The 20000-nt window shown below is 48.0% G+C and overlaps 2 protein-coding genes across 2 annotated transcripts in view; one reads left to right on the top strand and one right to left on the bottom strand.

The window, feature by feature from the left end:
- Positions 1–765: 765 nt before the first annotated feature.
- tsc22d4 (TSC22 domain family member 4) lies at positions 766–6295 on the top strand (the record flags this gene model as incomplete). The annotated part of the gene is made up of 4 exons (XM_083640888.1): positions 766–1410; positions 2130–2236; positions 5423–5474; positions 6100–6295. 4 exons carry the CDS (start codon positions 766–768, stop codon positions 6235–6237), a joined length of 942 nt encoding a protein of 313 aa, XP_083497014.1. The 3' UTR covers positions 6238–6295.
- A 10291-nt stretch (positions 6296–16586) lies between these two features.
- Positions 16587–20000, bottom strand: part of dlg4b (discs, large homolog 4b) — a gene marked incomplete at its 3' end in the record, with an annotated part of 47510 nt that continues 44096 nt past the window's right edge. The window contains exons 15-20 of the mRNA XM_083639812.1: positions 19772–19819; positions 19529–19630; positions 18276–18448; positions 17517–17626; positions 16910–17001; positions 16587–16693 (exon numbers count right to left, since the gene is read on the bottom strand). Coding sequence (XP_083495938.1) covers positions 16587–16693; positions 16910–17001; positions 17517–17626; positions 18276–18448; positions 19529–19630; positions 19772–19819 — 632 coding nt within the window. The remainder of the gene's footprint in view (positions 16694–16909; positions 17002–17516; positions 17627–18275; positions 18449–19528; positions 19631–19771; positions 19820–20000) is intronic.

The raw sequence follows: 20000 nt of genomic DNA, 5'->3' as shown, positions 1-20000 counted from the left end.
CAGAGAGAGAGAACAGGATGTAGGGTGAGAGAGAGGCAGAGAGAGAGAGAGAGAGAGACAGGTATTCAGTCACTGTGCGTAGTCAGTAGTGTGTGTGTCAGGCTGTGCTTCTCTGGCCTCAGCTCTGAGCACCAGCCCCTCTCACCTTAGAGAGCTGGAGCTGAGCTCCAACCCCTCCATCAGAGGGCGCTGAGCTGAGCTCCAACCCCTCCATCAGAGAGAGCTGACCTGAGCTCCAACCCCTCCATCAGAGAGAGCTGAGCTCCAACCCCTCCATCAGAGAGAGCTGACCTGAGCTCCAACCGCTCCATCAGAGAGAGCTGACCTGAGCTCCAACACCTCCATCAGAGGGAGCTGAGCTCCAACACCTCCATCAGAGGGAGCTGACCTCCAACCTCTCCATCAGAGGGAGCTGAGCTGAGCTCCAACCCCTCCATCAGAGAGAGCTGACCTGAGCTCCAACCCCTCCATCAGAGAGAGCTGACCTGAGCTCCAACCCCTCCATCAGAGAGAACTGAGCTCTAACCCCTCCATCAGAGGGAGCTGAGCTCCAACCCCTCCATCAGAGAGAGCTGACCTGAGCTCCAACCCCTCCATCAGAGAGAGCTGACCTGAGCTCCAACCCCTCCATCAGAGAGAGCTGACCTGAGCTCCAACCCCTCCATCAGAGGGAGCTGAGCTGAGCCCCAACCCCTCCATCAGAGGGAGCTGAGCTCCAACCCCTCCACCAGAGAGAGCTGGAGCTGGACATCCAGGAGCTTGAGGATGAGCGGTGGTAAAAAGAGGAGTGGCTTCCAGATCACCAGTGTGACGTCAGACTTGAACGAAACGCCGACCGGCCAATCGGCTCCCGGCGTGCTGAGCGCACTCCGCTCCTCCTGCAGCGCTCAGGGAAAATCCTCCCACTCCCAGCCAACCACTCCCTCCCTGACGAGGAGACACTACCATGCCCATGAGGGCCAAGGGGCGGGCTCCTCCAGGTTCCGAGTGGTGCGATTGGCTGGTGGACGCGGTGAGCCATACCGCCGCGGGCGATGGACCTGCACGGACTTCCTGGAGCGGCAGGAAGGTGCGGGGATTAGACGGGTGATGGACAGCATGAGACATGCCCTCTCCCTGGAGTCCCTGGAGATGATTGATTGGGACAGAGAGGCGAGCGGTGCCGGCGTTCAAGTGCACTCCCAGGGAACCTCCCACCCGCTGGCTCAGCCAATCAGAGGCAAAGGGGCAGAGCTCGCGCTGCACAGTGGGCTGTCTTCCCCCATGCACCAAGAGTCAATCAGCATCCGCTTGCTGGACTCCAAACAGCCAATGGGAGGGCGAGCTTTAGAAAACACCCCTCCACCGCCTTCTCCCCGGCCACGGAACATCCCTCCTCCTCTCCGATTGGACGTTGACGCCGCAGGACGGGTAAACACACTAATATACACACACTAATACACACACACACACAAACAAACACACACAAACACACACAAATAGACTAATAGACACTGATTAGTTTCATGAGTGTGTCCAGAGCCTCTAGTTAGCATCTAGCTAGCCTGTTCAGCTGTTCAACAGTACACATTTTGCAAGCCAAATTTGACAATCACAACAATTTGTGATCAGGGGCCGGTTTCACAAATATATTTTAGACTGGTCTGTGGTGTTAGCCCAGTCTTAATTTTGCTCATAGATTAGTCTAATGCAAGTTCGACCATTAAACAAAAACAGTCTGACTAATTTTAAGCCAAAAAAGTTAGACACCTAGTGTTGCCACCTAAATTATTTCACAACACTTGCTGTAACTAAGTAGTCAGCAGTTGCTACCTGGCTAAGAATAAACCCACAAGACACGGCTAATAGAGTGAGAGCTGCTAACTAGCTGTGGCTAGGTAATCAGGCTAAGCTAATAGATGCTAAAACAACACAAGTTGAGAGGGAAGGTGTAGAAGAAATGGAAGAATCTGCAGTTTACAAGTTGGAAGAGAGGATAGAGGATAGAGGGGGAAATGAATAATACACCACGGAGACGCCGGGGGCACGGGGAGACAAATCCGAGACAAGTGTCCCTGTCTAAACCTTAACCCTCTCTCTCTCTCTCTCTCTGTGTGTCTTTCTCTCTGTCTCTGTCTCTCTCTCTCCAGTCTGTTCTCAGGCTCTCTCGCTCTCAGCCCAGCTCCCCCCCCCACACTCAGACCCCAGCAGCTTTCAGCCTGGACCAAACCATGTTCAGCCTGCCAGGAGACGCCAGGTACACACGCACACACACACACACATGCACGCACACATTATGCACACACACATATGCATGCACACACACATTATGCACACACACATATGCATGCACACACACATGAGCACACGCACGCACACACATACCCCCACACACATGCACCTACGCATGCAGACACACACACGTAGGCTACACCACACACACACACACACGCACACATTAACACACACACCATAGGTCTATTTTAGATGGACTATCAGCTGACCTTGTACTGTGGGGAGAGAGAGAGAGAGAGTGCGTGTGTATTGTTGTGGTATTTAGGCCAGCTGTGTGAATATCATATCATGGTGTCAGGTTGAGTTCAGAGACCTTATAACTTGAGGTGTGTGTGTGTGTGTGTGTGTGTGTGTGTGTGTGTGTGTGTGTGTGTGTGTGTGTGTGTGTGTGTGTGTGCGTGCACACATGAGCGCGCGCGTGCGTGCGTGTGCTTGTGTATACACACACATGTGCGTGTCTGTGTGTGTGTGTGTGTGTGTGTGTGTGTGTGTGTGTGTGTGTGTGTGTGTGTGTGTGTGAAAGGTCCTCGTGAAAGGTTTTCTGTGTTTGGGAACATGGTGTGTGTGTGTGTGTGTGTGTGTGTGTGTGTGTGTGTGTGTGTGTGTGTGTGTGTGTGTGTGTGTGTGTGTGTGTGTGTGTGTGTGTGTGTGTGTGTGTGTGAGGGGGCATCAATGTGTGTGTGTGTGTGTGCGTGTGTGTGTGTGTGTGTGTGTGTGTGTGTGTGTGTGTGTGTGTGTGTGTGTGTGCGCGCGCGTGTGTGTGTGTGTGTGTGTGTGTGTGTGTGTGTGTGTGCGTGCATGTGCGCGCATGCCCCTGTGTGTTAAATCATCATTATCATGTATCATATAAATATTGACAGGAGGATTAAATGCCAAGACACACACACACACACACACACACACACACACACACAGTAACGAACACACACATTAACAGACAGATACGCACACATTAATACACATATTAACACAAACATTAACAGACGTACTGTACACACGCACACAAACATTCAGGGAGTGGGCAGGAAGAGAATTCCACTGCAGTGATTCTATTGGCTGAGAGAGTGAGTGGGCGGGAGTTGGAATGAGACACTGTCGGTTCGAACCAATCAGAGAGCATAGACAGAGTGCGTGTGGGAGAGAGAGAGGGTTAACCTGATGTCTCTCGCCTGGTTAAAGGAGAGAGGGAGAGGTTTGGTCTGGAACTCGCAATACTGCAATCAGGATGCCAAACAGCTGCTTCAGATTGGAGGAAAACATCTTCTATCTGTCAGTCAACTGGGTCTAGAATGTGTGTCTAGACAGAGAAGGTTTGGACCTTAACGAGGGACAAAAGACAGTCTGGATCTGAACAAGGGACAAAAGACAGTCACGATCTTAATGAGGGACAGCAGACAGTCTGGACCTTAACTGGGCACAGCACATACAGTAGTCTGGACCTTAACAAGGCACAGCACACAGTCTGGACCTTAACAAGGCACAGCAGACAGTCTGGATCTTAACAAGGCACAGCAGACAGTCTGGATCTTAACAAGGCACAGCAGACAGTCTGGATCTTAACGAGGCACAGCAGACAGTCTGGACCTTAACAAGGCACAGCACACAGTCTGGACCTTAACGAGGCACAGCACACAGTCTGGACCTTAACGAGGCACAGCAGACTGTCTGGATCTTAACAAGGCACAGCAGACAGTCTGGATCTTAACAAGGCACAGCAGACAGTCTGGATCTTAACAAGGCACAGCAGACAGTCTGGATCTTAACAAGGCACAGCAGACAGTCTGGATCTTAACGAGCACAGCAGATCGTCTGGCCCTTAAGGAGGCAGAGCAGACTGGACCTTAACGAGGGACAGCAGACAGTCTGGACTTTAACGAGGCACAGCTGACAGTCTGGACCTTAATGAGGGACAACTGATTGTGACTCTAACTGAGCTCTGATTGGTCCATCGTGTTGGAAAGTGGGATGTAATTGGTCAAAATGTTCGGCGGTGTGAAGAAAATAATTTCTGTATTCGAGACGCGCCGGCAACCGGCGTCCTCACGGCCTCCTTCTGTCCCTCCTTCTGTCCTTTCTTCCTTACCTCCGACCGCCCCTCCTTTACATCCTTCTGTCCTCCCTTTAACTCCTTCCACCCATCCTTCTTTACCTCCTTCCGCCCCTACTCCTTTACCTCCTTCTTTATCTCATTCTGTCCCTCCTTTACCTCGTTCCATCCCTCCTTCCCTACCTCCTTCCGTCCCTTCTTCCATCTCTCCTCCTTTACCTCCTTCCCTCCTTCCTCCTCTCCCCGCTCCTCGCTCTCGGCCCCCCCTCACCCCGCCCCTCCCTCTCAGGACTCTGCAGCTTGTTGCTAAGCAACCAGAAACGGGAAGGCAGAGTGGGCTGTTGCGGGCTCGTAGAAAGGTCAAAGGTCACGGAGGGGTCAGGGAGTCCTGGCCCCAGAGCAGGAAGCCACTGACCTTAGCCCCACCCCCGAGTCAGCCTCAGCCATTCACTGAAGCCCAGCCTAAAACTAACAACCAATCACACCCTCAGGCCCTACCCCACCCCCAGCCGACCCTCTCAACTCCACCTCCAGCCACGTCCCATAATGCCCTTCACCTGGTAACTCCGCCCCAACTCCCGTCACAGCCTCTGATTGGCTGCCTGCCCGCCGCCACTCACTCTCATTGGTCAGTTCATGTTAAAGCCCCTCCCAGTGGGCAGGGCTCCGAGGCTGCCCTGATGGCACTGCTGCTGTTCTGTCACAGGTAACATGACAACCAGATACAGGGGGTGGGGCTTCCACTTCTACTGAGTATCCACTCGAGAACCGGCTTTATGCTTTAACATTCCTGCTTCAGAAAATAAACAGAACCAGGATTCAGCTTTTAGAACATTTAGAACATTATAGAACATATCAAGTATAAATAATCTAGCCTGGTAAACCGCCCGTCACGTGAACTCACATTTCATTTGGTTCTATGTGGAGCTATACCGTCCATCTGGCAGCGTCAGGTTATAAATAATCTGCCTCAGAAGGTAATTCATGTTGACAAATCAACTGGATTCAAAACAAGAGTAAAAGTCAGCACTGTAAAAGTCCACTTCTTTCACTTCTGTCTGCTCTGTCTGTCTCTCACATGTCTCTCTCTGTGTCTTCCAGTGGTTCCAGTAACAGTCTGATCGCCATCGACAACAAGATAGAACAAGCCATGGTAAGACCGGGTTCTCTTGTGGTTCTCATGTTCTAAGTGTAACGGCGTTGTGTTTGATTAACGTGCCTTTATACTGGGGGAGTGAGTTTAACCAACTCACTCACTACTCACTACCACTCGGGACTCACAAGGACTCACGGTTAGGTTGTGATTTTCTTTCAGTGTCTGAATTGCACGAATTCGTTCGTCGGATTCATCGAATCAACTTCAAACTCGGGAAGTGCGCTTAGGGGGACCTGACGGAATTTCATGCAAATTGCTATAGCGCCACCTACTGGCAACAGTAAAAGTGGTTTATCTCACGGACCGTTCGTCCGATCGACTTCAAACTTGGGGGGTGTGCTGCTGGGAACCCGACAGGGTGCAGTGCCGAATTTCATGCAATCCAGCATAGCGTCACCTATGTGGCAACACAAAAAGCAGTTTATCTCGAGAACCATTCATCCAATCGACTTCAAACTGGGGGAGTGCGCTTGGTGCGGATGCAGAAGAACCTGTGACTTTAGCACTCTATGCAAATAAACTTGACGTGTGTGTGTGTGTGTGTGTGTGTGTGTGTGTGTGTGTGTGTGTGTGTGTGTGTGTGTGTGTGTGTGTGTGTGTGTGTGTGTGCGCGTGTGTGTAGGACCTGGTGAAGAGTCACTTGATGCTGGCGGTCAGAGAGGAGGTGGAGTTCCTCAGAGAACAGATCAGAGAGCTGACGGAGAGGAACCACATGCTGGAGAGAGAGAACCTCATCCTGAGAGCACTCACACACAGCTGAGAGACTTCTGGAGCTCCAACAGCTCCAAAACGGAGGCTATTTTAAGCCGTGTAAAGACTGTAAGATTTTAGCAATCTTATAAGTTTATTGCAGCCCATACTGTGCGACTTGAGTCTAATAAACTTTGGTATGACATCAGGTTTTGGTGTGTGTAGACTGTACGCGCCCAACTAGCGTGCGTCATTCATCTACACCACTATAGTGGAAGATCAACAAGAATGGTGCCCCTGCAAAGTGGATGTCTGGAAAAACATCCAAAGAAGAGGAGGAGGAGGAGAATGTTTACCTGGACGTGGCTAGGGAACGTTACCTGGACGTTACCTGGACGTGGCTAGGGAACGTTACCTGGACGTTACCTGGACATGGCTAGGGAACGTTACCTGGACATGGCTAGGGAACGTTACCTGGACGTTACCTGGACATGGCTAGGGAACGCTACCTGGACGCGGCTAGGGAACGTTACCTGGACGTGCTAGGGAATGTTACCTGGACGTGGCTAGGGAACGTTACCTGGACGTGGCTAGGGAACGTTACCTGGACGCGGCTAGGGAACGTTACCTGGACGTGGCTAGGGAACAGAGGCCAACATGGAGATGCCAATTTGGCGAGAGAGCTTGAGGTAACGTCAACTATTTATTAGCCATTTACTAGCCTTTAGCGTCTGTACTGATATAAATTATATCAGCATAAATATATGATATAATCATGCATCATTTCTATCAGACGTCGTCGTAGCCGGCCCGTCACCATACATTTCTGACACTGTCAGAATTCATCCTTAGTCCCAAGACTGACAACGTCCATCTTTGAACCTCTCTCACTGCGTGATGAGCATTTTTATCTAGTCACGACCAAAGATATCTCCACGTTTCTTTCATGTTAGTCATCTTTCGCCCGGGACAGCCCAAAATCGCGTGTCGTGTGTCAAAAGCATGAGTTGACGCTCCACACCACGTCCAGTCATCTGCCATAACCTCCATCACCTGTTCTGGACAAGACAATCCCCTCTCCCCATCAGTCACCAACCTGGGCGTCAGGTTCGACCCTCCCCTGTCCTTTGACGCCAAACATCAAACACCTATGCAAGACCTTCTACCACCTCAAGAACATCTCCAAACTTCGTCCCACACTCAGCCTGCCAGATGCCGAGAAACTCACCCACGCCTTTGTATCCGCAAGGCACAGTGTTATATACCATTATTTACGGAATTGTGTTGGTACAGGAACAGTTTGAAACTTAGCTTATTTCCTGTCAGCTGTTGATTTAGCAAACACTGCAACAGGAAGTAAGCTAGGGGCCATTTAGAATGTTAATGTTGTCAAGTTAAAACCGTCCATATGTAGCAACCATTTTTACAGTGATTTTACAACGGCTAAAGGTGCGTTCACACCGACCTATTAAAGTTTGTCGCTGGCGTCGAGTTTACATACAAAGTCAATGCAAACGAGCGATTGAGCGTATATTCGCCTGGGAGAATAATCGCTGGGCGTCCGAGCGGCAGAGACAGAGCGATAGGGAGAAAATACGCTCGTCGCTCAAGATGAAATATTCCAACTCGAGCGAAAATACGCTGGCATCAGTCGCTCGCTGTTCAATGCTGATTGGCTGCCGTGTGAGAGCGAGTCAAGGATCACTCTGGCTTGGAACAAACCGCTGGTTTATTGTGTGGCAACAAACCGCATTGACAGGCTGACAGCTGACATGAAGTGAAGTCTGTACTACCGGTATGCAGCTCGCATTAGGAGCACGCTGATAGGCTTAGCTTGTAAACAATGACGGTGGCTCGTAGTGGACAAACAGCATGACATTGCGTAACGTTATATCCCCCACATGTCCGTCATTTCGTGTGCCTGTTGATGAGCGATTTAAACAGAGCGACAGAGCGATTCCAAAGGGTTGACTTGAGCGACAGAGCGAAAAATAAATATCTCGGTGTGAACGCACCTTAAGAGGTATTTGAGGCACGCCGCACATGGCCTCTCGGGGCTTATTGCTTCATTTGAAACCTAGCTTATTTCCTCTCAGCTATTGTATTAGCAAACACTGAACAGGAAGTAAGCTAGGGGCAATTTAGAGTGTTTATGTTGTCAAGTTAAAACTGTCTATATTTACATAGGCTGAAAAAAGCTATGAGGAGGGGGTGGGATGTGATGGGGTGGGCGGAGCTGCGGTAGCGTCCTCCTCTTTCAACTTTGCCGCCGCGAGAGCGCTGGTTCGCCTTCCGAGGTGTTCCATTTTGAACACCGACCCAAACCATAACCATAACCTTAACCAAGTTGTTTTACATTGTTCCCACGGTCATGGAAAACCTGGAAAAGTCTGTTTCAAAATCTTGTTTTCCAGGCTTGGAAAAGTAATGGAATTAGTAAAATCGTTGAAACTTTGGAAAAGTCATGGAATTGTGTTGTATTTAATTTAAGTTAATTGCTTTACTTATTTTCTGTGGATAACCTTCCATGTAATGTAACTTAATGGCAGATTTATTTTCTGTAGCTGCTGAGGTAAATCAAATATAAAGAGGTGCGTCCTATTTGTCGAGTGTAGTAATAATGTCTGGTATTGATTTACTCACATTACATGGAAATTCTAGTTTGGATCCTTGAAAAGTCCTGGAAAAGTTTAGAAATGTTATCGATGAACATGTTTGGAAACCCTGGTTTTCGTTGGCTAACCTTAACCAAATTGATTTAGTTGCCTAACCTTAACCGCCGAGAGGCCCGGTCACTGGTGGCGAGAGCGGGTGAAACCAGAGACCAGCGACACCGGGAAGTAACCAGTACACTGTAACCAGGAAGTAGCGGCACGTCGTGTTTTGGCTATACTTTATATGCCGTTTGCTTTTTGGGATCAAAAGCTTCACTGTTACCTACCAACTGATGATGATGATGATCAAGATAGAATAGAGTCTAATAAATAAAAAATGTTTGACTAAAGAATGAACTGACTGCTTTGGTTATGTGTGTGTTCCACCTAGTCTTGCTTGCCAGACTATCTCTGTTTCAGGTGAGAGTCTGGCTCCTCTTACTCTCATTCTGGTATAGCGGGAAAAAAGGCTCTGTTATCTTTGCAACCATCCACCGAAAGGATCAAGCAGGCCTCCGTTATTGCACAATCCAAATCTTACTTCCTATTTTCAGAGTATAGGTTGCTATCTTGCTAGCTAGCGTTGTTGTTTGACAGCGGTGGAGGCATTTGAGAGCTCCACGCAGGGAGCACTCTGACTGAAATAGCAGAGCTTATCCCTGCAGCCTGCTTCCAGTGAGTCAGACTAGGTTCCACCCTGAATATTTTATATGCTAAGAGACACTAGGTTATTGTTGAAAAATGTTTTGTATTGATATCGTTCGCTTTTATTTTGACACCGCAATGATGGGGCAAAACAGGAAGTACAGTAGGAAGAACTGTAACCAGACAGAGGTCATGACCTCATAACGGGAATCTACATTGTTATTCGTCTACTACAAATTTTAAAAGTTCATAAAGTGCCATAATAGAGCTAAAACTATCAGCATCAGCTAGGTGAATGGAATAAACAGGCGGACGCTTGTCGATGGCGCCGCGTCACACACCAGCACAAAGCCCGCCCGTAGCTGCCGCTGATTGGTTCGACCGGAGCAGAGTCGGCGGTCTCAGCCACTCAGCTAATGCGCAGCGTGATATCAAGATGAGATTCTGGCGCAAAATCTCGTCAAGAGATCTCGTGAGAGGATCCAGCTCTTGCAAGGTTAAAGGACCTCAAGTGCACATTTGAAGTTCCAGAAAATCCTGATGGAACTGGACACAACCAAGCTTTTACCACCTTTTACCATCAATCTTTTAATGGAACTCTGGGCTTCTGAACTCTGTTCTATGATGATTTCAGTGAAATTCTGTTAAATTTTGCAATTCTGAAATTAGGATCCAAAACATTGTCACAATATGCATGCATCACACGAAGTTTATTAGTTTGTTTATATAAAATCTATGTAATCCAAATGCATGGGAATTTGTGACGCAATCAAAATACATAAATCTTAAAAAATAATGCTCACATATTTCTTTGAGTGCAGACAGACAGAAAAGACTCTTTTCCATTTTATAAGGATTTTATTTCAATAATTAATTTATTTCAATAAATAACTCGCTCCGCTGGTCAGTCTGCCTCAATACATGTGCGCGTGTGTGTGTGTAATGTGTAATGTGTATAATGGCGTAGGCTAATAAATAATATAGATAATTAAATATGATATACGTCGAATAAAGAGGCCTTCTGCTAGTGCAGACCCAAAAACAAAAGACTACTAATCAATGTGTGTGTGTGTGTGTGTGTGTGTGTGTGTGTGTGTGTGTGTGTGCGCGTGTGTGTGTCTGTGTGCGCGCACATGTGTGTTTGTGTGATGTTTAATAGTAACATGACTAATACAGTTCTAAACTCCACTGGACCCATCAGGAACTTCTTGCTGGTGAAACTGGTTTCAATGTCGGCCATGTCAGCTAACAGAGGACAACCCACAATCTGGCCTCCTCGCAACCAGAGCATTGAGATAGTAAGAGTTGCATCATCTCCATTCACTGCAATGGAGCAGTTTTTGTTTTACCTTGCAACAGTTCCCGGAGGTAAGGTTCTGGATTAAGCGCTGTTGAGTTGCAGCAGAATGGACCGTTTGTGATGTACTTTGAAAGGGCAAGTCGTTTAAAGAATGAAATTGGATATTTGCATTATTTTATGCATTCAAACGGCCCACCACGTACTTCCTGGAACTATCCTTGGAACTAGCTAGAATGGAGCTCATAGATACGCGAGTCACGTGATGATCAAGCATTTTGGACTTCCGTTGGTGCGACTCTCTCTTCAATGGCTGCGTTCCAATCAGCTAGTAGTTACCTTCTAAGTGGACTGCACAGGGTATTCAGCCATATTACCTAACATGGCTGAATACCCTGTGCAGTCCACTTTGAAGGGAAACTACTAGCAGATCGGAATGCAGCCATTGAATGACTCTGGGAGCAACCAGGAAGTGTAGGACTTTTCCCTCCCAATGCATTGTGGGTAGTGCAGTCCTGTGGCCGAGCCGCAGAGCTAGTACACCGACTTGCTTGGCTCCTTGTACGATGGTTAGAGAAGTTGTAAATGGTAAATGGGACAGCTGTGGCTCAGGAGGTAAAGTGGGTCCACGAATCGCTTTGGATAAATGGTGGTTCGATCCCTGCCTCATCCAGTCCGCATGTCGAAGTGTCCTTGGGCAAGATACTGAACGCCAAATTGCTGCCGATGGCTGCGCCATCAACCTGCGTGGTAGCTGTCCGTATATAAATGCAGGCTATTTACCATTTAGAAAATTTGTCCAACTTGTTCCGACTGCGCGAGCCATGGGACTCTGAGAGAGCGAGACAGGTGCAGATTTGGAGCGAGGCGCTGCAGCTGCTCTCCACCAACTGCGCCGGACTGCACAGCTCAGAGGAAGACGAGAAACGCATTGAGCTGAGCGCTCATTGTTTCAACACAGGTGTATCACACACCAACAGTGACACGTCGAAACTTTAATTTTATATCTATTCCAAGCTGTCACTCCATATTTTCCATAAACACCACCTGTAATGCCTACATTAAATTAAAAATTACAGCTAACTAACGTGAAAGTCCGGGTCGTTTGAGCAGTGACTGTGGGTGGCGCTAATGCACATTTTAATTTGTTCACCAACTGGCGGTAAACAAAGAAAAGAGCAGAAAAGAAGAAAAGAGCAGTGAGTGTGCAGCCGGGAGTGTTCGCATAGCCGGCAGGGGATCATGTCTATGTTCCCCGGGTTCTATATTCCCCGTTTTTCACTAAGAGGGTTCTATGCTAACCTCCCCCAGACCCTAACCCTAACCTCTCCCACCCCCCATGCCTAAACCTAACCTCCCTGTTTTTGGCATTTCGGGAGACACATCGGACCAGGGAACATAGCGGGGAACATAGGACCCTATTTGCCGGTCCCACAAAAACGGGGAACATAGGACCCGGGGAACATAGGACCCGGGGAACATAGGGATGACCCCGCCGGCAGCATGGGTGGCAATGCCAGTCCATATAGACTTTTATGGGCCCCCTCGCTCCCCCCAAACAAACAAACAACCCCCCCCCCAAAAAAACAAACAAACAAAAAACAGACTGGTTGGTTGCAGTGCTGAGATTTCCCAGGGTCAGTGAACATGTCGTCGTCAGCTGAGTCGCTCTGAGAAGAACGTCTGTCATAATGGCAGATACAGACAGACAGCATGTCTGGGAGTGGGGGAGTAGTGGGGGAGGCGTTTGTTGTCTGTTAACAGGAAGCGGTTGTTGGTACACATGTGCGGTAAAATGAACACATTTCTGCTATTTAAAAAAAACACAATTTCCACCAGTGCGACTGACTAGCTAAGCTAACATACTGTTGTGGACTCAATCAGGGACTGGATCAGGGAGAGACTTGAGAACCATTTGGCTGGCCAGAGATCACCACCAAACTACTGAAACAAACAATATTACAGTACATTGTTTGGCTTGTTAATAGGCTCCTAAGCCAGTTTACGGGTGTAACATTACTAGTGTCTCAGCCGACAGCCAGTGCTGTCAGCCTGTGCACTTGCCTGGCCTATGATATACGAGCCTTTTTACTAAATAACAATAATTTGGATGGCATTGATTATTATTTTCCATGCATTTCATGGTGTACAGTGTTAGTTCAACATTTTGATGTCCAGTGGATGTGTGTGAGAGAGTGACAGGTAGAGGCACGGGGTGGGGTGGGGGGGTCGGGGGGGTGTCAGATTTAATGCCCACCTACAAACTTGTCTCTGCCACCGGCTCTGGGTGTTCGGCTTGTCGATGCCTCGCCTGACTGCACTCGGCTGCTCTCATCTGCTTTCAAGGCGCGGCCGCAGTCAAACAAGCCTAGCCTGGTGGGCGTGGCCTGGGCAGGAGGAGAGGAAACATGGCAGCTGATCAGAAACCGGAGCGGGCATGGCAGTGAACCGACAAACCAACAGCTGGCATCCCTGCTGGCAGCTAGGGATTGTGGGCTGTCTTTGAGTTGACTAGGTCCGGCGGCCATGTTGTTTGTTTACCCAGCTGTCCAGTGTTTGTTTGCTTCTGCCCCACTGCTGCATAATGAGGTCACTCACATCCCTTACATCCATGTATTCTGCTCCAGAGGGTTAAGGAGTGCAATCCAGAGCTGAAGCAGGGAATCGTGGGTAGTGTAGTCAATTGTCTTTCTAGTCCAGCAAAAAGGGATTGTGGGTATTGTAGTCCAGCAGAAAGGGATTGTGGGTTTTGTAGTCCAGTGGTTGTACGATATTTTTGCCCTGAATAGACTGTGTTAGAAGCCCCATCAAGTTAATATACAGTCACACAAGTCTCTATGTACACTACACATGCACACGCCCACACAAACACACACACACACACGCGCACGCCCACACACGTGCGCGTGCACGCACACACACTCACGCACACACCTGGGATGCACACCATCTTCACGTCACATAAATCAATAAATAGATAAATAAATTGGATAATATTCAATATTTCAACACCAACTCTACAGTCTTCTCTGATTCATAATACAGGATTAATAAATCAACTGATAATCAACCAACCAACCAACCAACCAACCAACCAACCAACCAACCGGTCAGCCAGTATCAGTCTGAGCCTATTTATATTGATTAGTTTGGTCTGATGGGAGACAATTAAAGGAGACAACCTGGACCTTATTTCCAGCTTTAGTTATGATTTTGAACTCACCCTGATAAGTTTTGTTTGATATCCATGCACTAAAACGTTAATATGCTTTGAATTGCAACCTGGAAATGAGGAATATGGGTAATGCATGTATTTACGTCCTGTAAATTAAAGAACTTATTTTCTGAAATGCAGCGGCTCATATCCTTATCATATGTGACATGAATGTGACCGGCTGAATAGAGAGCCCCAGGAATGAGTCCGGAAAACATCAATGCTAACACTTCCGGGTTCTTCACTGTTTTCGCCTATGGGATTTTTGAATGGGTTTTTGGCGCGATGCTTCAAATAAGGTCTCTGGGCAACGCAAGCTTAATCAAACACGAACCAGTGTTCAGCGGGATAATCTTCACACATGAGGACCACTTTTATGAGTTTTTAAGCTTTTACGTGCCGTTAAAAGGGCGGCTAGCTAGCAAACAGCTAAATGAGACTACACTGTTGAGTCGACGGGGATATTATATGTCAATAACATCATCACTTCAAAGGACGAACACGGAAATTCTCTTTCCCTCACCTGGTTCAGCCCGGGGTAATCAGTGCACAGCAGGGCACACATCAACACTCCAGGTTGAGTGGTGACGTGACGTGGAAGCCTATGCGACACTGTGTGTAGTTCTGGATTAGCTTAGCTCGAGCTTTTTACTTCTAGAGCTAGCATTTACGCTTCAAAACTCATGAAAGTGGTCCTCATGTGTGACGATTATCCCGCTGAACACTGGTTCGCGTTTGATTAAGCTCGTGTTGCCCACAGACCTTATTTGAAGCATCGCACCAAAAACCCATTCAAAAATCCCATAGGCAGAAACAGTGAAGAACCCAGAAGTCCGCGACTTCCGCGTTCCGACTACAAAAATACGTCATCCCTGGGGCTCTCTATTGACCTCTGCCAGCCATCCAATGCTCGCTTTTCCATCCGGGGGCTGACAGACTCAGTTGAGAGCTCAGAGCTATCCATCAAGCCGCCATGACACGTCCATGGCAGGCTAAGGGCTAAACACACATAGGATGGCTGGATATTTATCTGATTTCAATAATATAGAAATCCGGCCGCCCATATTTATTTGAGCTGGAATAACGTCATATGGATTGCAAACTGAGGAGCGGAGAGAACGGGAGCTGCTATCTACCAATGTGATAGACAGCAAACAGAGCAGGCTAAACATGCTGCACCAAGGTAAATACATTGTTCATTTCCTCATCTCTATGATATAATAATGAGCTGCTGCGTGTCAAAAAATAAGCTATTTACAGGACGTAAATACACGCATTACACATGCCCCGTATTCCTCGTTTCCAGGTGGCAGCTCAAAGCATATTAATGTTTTAGTGCATGGATATGAAACAGAACTTATCAGGGTGAGTTAAACATCAGAATTAAAGCTGGAAATAAGGTCCAGGTTGTAAAAGACCGGAATTCTCCTTTAAGAGCTTTTCACACTACACTACACAAGGCTAAGTGATTTTCTTAGGCCATGTCTACATTAGGCCGTTTTGTATGGATTCACACTTTGTTTGCACATATTATCCACACTGCCCCTACTCAAATTGTAAACATTTGTCACATGTTCCAATGGCCACTAACCCAGGGCTAGTAGAACTGCAGTGAGGAATCGTATAGCCCTGGGTTTGTAGGTTAAACCAGGTTAACAAATGTGTGAAAAGGGGCTAAGTTAGCCCTGGGCTAAGATAGGCCCACAAATGCAGTGTGAAAAGCCCTTTAGACTCCGCTCTCTGTGTCTCTCTGTTTGCCTCTACGGCTCTCTACCACGCACACACACACATGCACGCACACACGTGTGTGTGTGCTGTGTGTGTGTGTGTGTGTGTGTGTGTAGAGTTTCATTATACAGATACCAGCTACAGTAATTGTAGAGGAGAGAGAAGCCATTTCTAAACATGTAGTGAACTCCTGAATACATCCAGACATGACTTCGCACACCACTCCGCCTTCAAAATAGGGCCTTTTCAGACGTGAGGGTCGTCGGATATGTGGACCTATCACCAGAATAAAGCGTTACGTTTTTTCTTCATGGAATTGGAGAATTGCTTTCTATATCTCTGATGTAGTCTACATTGAACAATGTTATGTCTCACAGCACACTACGTCATGCACCAGCCTGCCCGCCGACTCTCTACTCTCTACACCAGAGATTTTCCTCATGTGTGGAAGCAACGATGCCTCTTGTTCTTGGAAGGGTAACTGCGGGGAATACCCGGACCTGATTGAACGGGCGTAGTCCAAAGTTCATGTTTAGGAATGGCTAGCGAGAGAGAGAGCGAGAGAGAGAGAGAGAGGAGAGAGAGAGAGAGATTTACTATAGATGCTGATGACAGTCTCTCTCTCTCTCTCTAACTGATATGACTGTGTTTAGGTATCTCTCCCTCCTTCCCTCTGACAGATGAAAAAGGAGAGAGAGGGAGGTAGCGAGACACCGAGACAGACAGATGAGCTTTTTCCTGTCCATCCTCTCCTTAAAAATATATTCCTCTGGGTTGCCGTGACGACAGCCTCCCGTAGTAAAAAGTTGGGTTTTTTTTGCGTCGTCGCGTCTCGGCCAATCAGAGTCTCTCGTGGGTGGGCACCAAGATGAACGGACCAATCAGAGCCTCTCGTGGGCGGGGACCCAGATGTATGGCCCGCTCTGCTCCTCGATGACGGTTTTGACCAGGTGGTACACCTCCTCGAAGCTGTCGCCCTGCACGATGGCTGCTCACACACGCACATCACGCACGCACGCACGCACACGCACACACACACACGCACACACGCACACGCACACACACACACACACACACACACACACACACATCACGCACACACACACACACAGTTGATTAATTTTTTTTCATGTTTAGTGCCTCAAAATCCCACTTATACCATGGTCGGGGTCTAACATTTTGATTGACAGGAGGCAGGTCTAACCTGTGAAACATTCGATGAAGTCCTGCTCCAGCTTGACGGCTCGTTCCAGAGCTTTCCTGGCCTGGTCCTCGGAGAGACGCTTATTTAGATCCCTGCATGCACGCACACGCACACACACACACACACACACACACACACACACACACACACACACACACACACACAGTTTTCAGTTGGTATGAAGACATTCTGCACGTTAAAGGAAGGGTTTTCCGATTTTCAACCCGCTTTGTATATCAGTATAATCTCGCCCGGTAATATAAGCAGATGGACAGTGCTTACCGTCTCTATATGTTTTCTACATTGAGAAATCCTTGTTCATCTGCTTGAAGAATGTCGGGTAGGGGGCTAACTCTAACCCTCTAACCCTAAGCCTAAATACCACTCAAAACCTAGGCTACATTTTTTCAAGGGAAAAGCTGGCATGGCCATTTTCAAAGGAGTCCCTTGACCTCTCACCTCAAGATATGTAAATGAGTGGGTTCTACTATGGCTACCCATGAGTCTCCCCTTTACATACATGTCCACTTTATGCTAATAGCACCCCCCCCTTTTTTGCAATTCCCCCACCCCATTTTTCATTAGTTAGCGCCCCCTGGTGGCTTACAGGATATTCTCCAGGGACCTGGGTCTGATGAAGATGGCAATGGGGTGGAGCTGGGCGGCCTGCAGCCTCCGCACCGCGTTAGCCGATACGTCCAGGATACAGTGTTTACCCTGCTACACACACACACACACGCACACACACACACACACGCAGGCACACGCACACGCACACACACACACACACACACACACACACACACACACACACACACACACACACACACACAGGATGTTAGTGAGCCAGTAACATGTTATTATGGATCCCACATCCTTTCCAGGCAAGACCCGAAACCACACCCATTTCGCATGCCCTGCTAACATTACATTACATAGATTACATTATGTCATTTAGCAGACGCCTTTATCCAAAGCGACTTACAATATCACACCTCGTCAAGAGCACAGAAAAACAAACAGGCAACACAATCAATGACAGTCAGATATCTAGAATAGCATTTTGTAAAAAGTAGTCAGGGGCGGAACAAGCAGTGTGTAACATTAGTAACTAGTCTGAGAAGTAACAAGTACATTGGTAGTTTTTTTTATTTTTATATATAAACGGTGTCGGTTCCAGAAGGGCCCAGGTGTAGCCTGAACAGGTGAGTTTTTAGTCTATGATGAAAAATAGGTAGCGATTCGGCCGTTCTGACCGAAGGGGGAAGTTTATTCCACCGTTGTGGCGCCAGGGAGTAACTATCTCACCTGCTCTGCCACCCGTCTCACACTCTGGACGGAGGTTCCGTACAGGAGCCTGTCTCACCTGCTCTGCCACCTGTCTCACACTCTGGACGGAGGTTCCGTACAGGTGGCTGTTGTACTGGCCCGCCTCGATGAAGCAATGTGATTGGATGTCCCTCTCCATCTGTTCCCGTGACGACACAAAGTGGTAGTCCCGCCCATCGACCTCATACTCCCTCTGAGGACGAGTTGTATCTGGAGACACAGGGAGAGAGAGGGAGAGAGAGAGACAGAAAGACAGAGAGGTGGAGAGAAACAGAGACAGAGAGAAAGAGACCGAAAGAGGCAGAGACAGACAGACAGACACAGAGAGAGAGAGAGAGAGAGAGAGGGAGGAGAGACATAACAGAGAAGTACTTAGAGCTGATCACTCAAGACGCATGTTAAAACCAGGTCTGAACAAACCCGAGCGGCTCCTGGTGCGGCAGCTTAGGGGCGCCCAGGCCTCCTCCAGGGTCAATCCTCTCCATCACATCGAAGAGGGGCACCATGCTGACTAACCCCAAAGAGATAAATGACCATTTCAGGGAGTTTTACAGTGAACTCTACTCGTCAAAATGTGGTGCCGCTCAATCTGATTTGAACAACTTTTTTGACCCTCTTGAAACACCCAGACTTGGTGACGCTGTCAGAGAGGATTTTAGACTCTGATTTCACATTGGAAGAGTTAACTTCTGCCATTAAATCATTCCCATCAGGCAAAGGAGCCGGGCCGGATGGGTTCGGTGCCGAGTTTTACAAGAAATTCTCCGACATTCTCGCCCCACTCCTCCTCAGAATGACATCTAGCTCTAAGAAGGACAAAGTCTTGCCTAGAACACTGTATGAAGCTAACATCTCCCTCATTTTAAAAAAAGGGGAAAGAGGAAGCAGACCTGGCCAGCTACAGACCCATGGCACTCCAGAATTTTGACATGACTAAAATGTTTAAAACAACAAGGAACGCCAGCACGTTCGTTGTGTAAGGTCTCGATGACGGAATAAAACCTTCAAAGGACATTCACTGCGTGCTGGCATTCCTTGTCGTTTTAACTGTTACTTTTGTGCCGTGCACCTGAATATTTATTCTTATTGGTGAGTGTGCTCACTACCTTTGCGAGCTCTGCTAGCAAGGAGTGTGTTTGGAATGACTAAAATGCTGACTACCCGGCTAAACAAACATTTAGTCATCCATCATTCATCCTCCTGACCAGACAGGGTTCATCCAGAACGTGCGCTCGACTCCCCCGTCCTGCATGAGGTGGGCGGCCATGTTGGATGAGGGGAGGGACTTACGAGGGACGCAGGAGCCAAACTTGTCTGGAAACTCAGAAAGCAGATCGTCGTTCACTCTGTCTTTGGTTGGCCCCAAGATGATGATGGGACGAGCGTAGTCCACTACAGAGAGAGAGAGAGTAAGAGAGAGAGAGAGAGAGAGAGAGAGAGAGAGAGAGAGAGAGAGTGAGTTACCCAATCAGGTTGTAGTATCAGTAAATCATGTGACTGGGAAATGCCCTTGTGAGGTTAAAGATCACTAACCTTCAATCTGAGTGACGAGTTCATAACTCTGAACGAAGCCTTCTCTACCTGAAACACAACACAAAAGCCGTTTTCACACATGCGCTTTATACCGGGAAATGACCAGAAAGCGGTGTAATGCCTTCATGTGTGAAAGTTGTTTTCCGGTATAAGCGCGACCCCGTCATCACGGACATTTCACCACTTTGGAGCTTGTCACAAGAGCGGTATGTCTGCTTCATGTGTGGGC

Source organism: Poromitra crassiceps (genome assembly GCF_964638095.1).
Source record: "Poromitra crassiceps genome assembly, chromosome: 7".
Taxonomy (NCBI): Eukaryota; Metazoa; Chordata; class Actinopteri; order Beryciformes; family Melamphaidae; genus Poromitra; species Poromitra crassiceps.
Note: the sequence above shows the minus strand (reverse complement) of the source record. Positions and strands in the feature narration are given on the sequence as shown.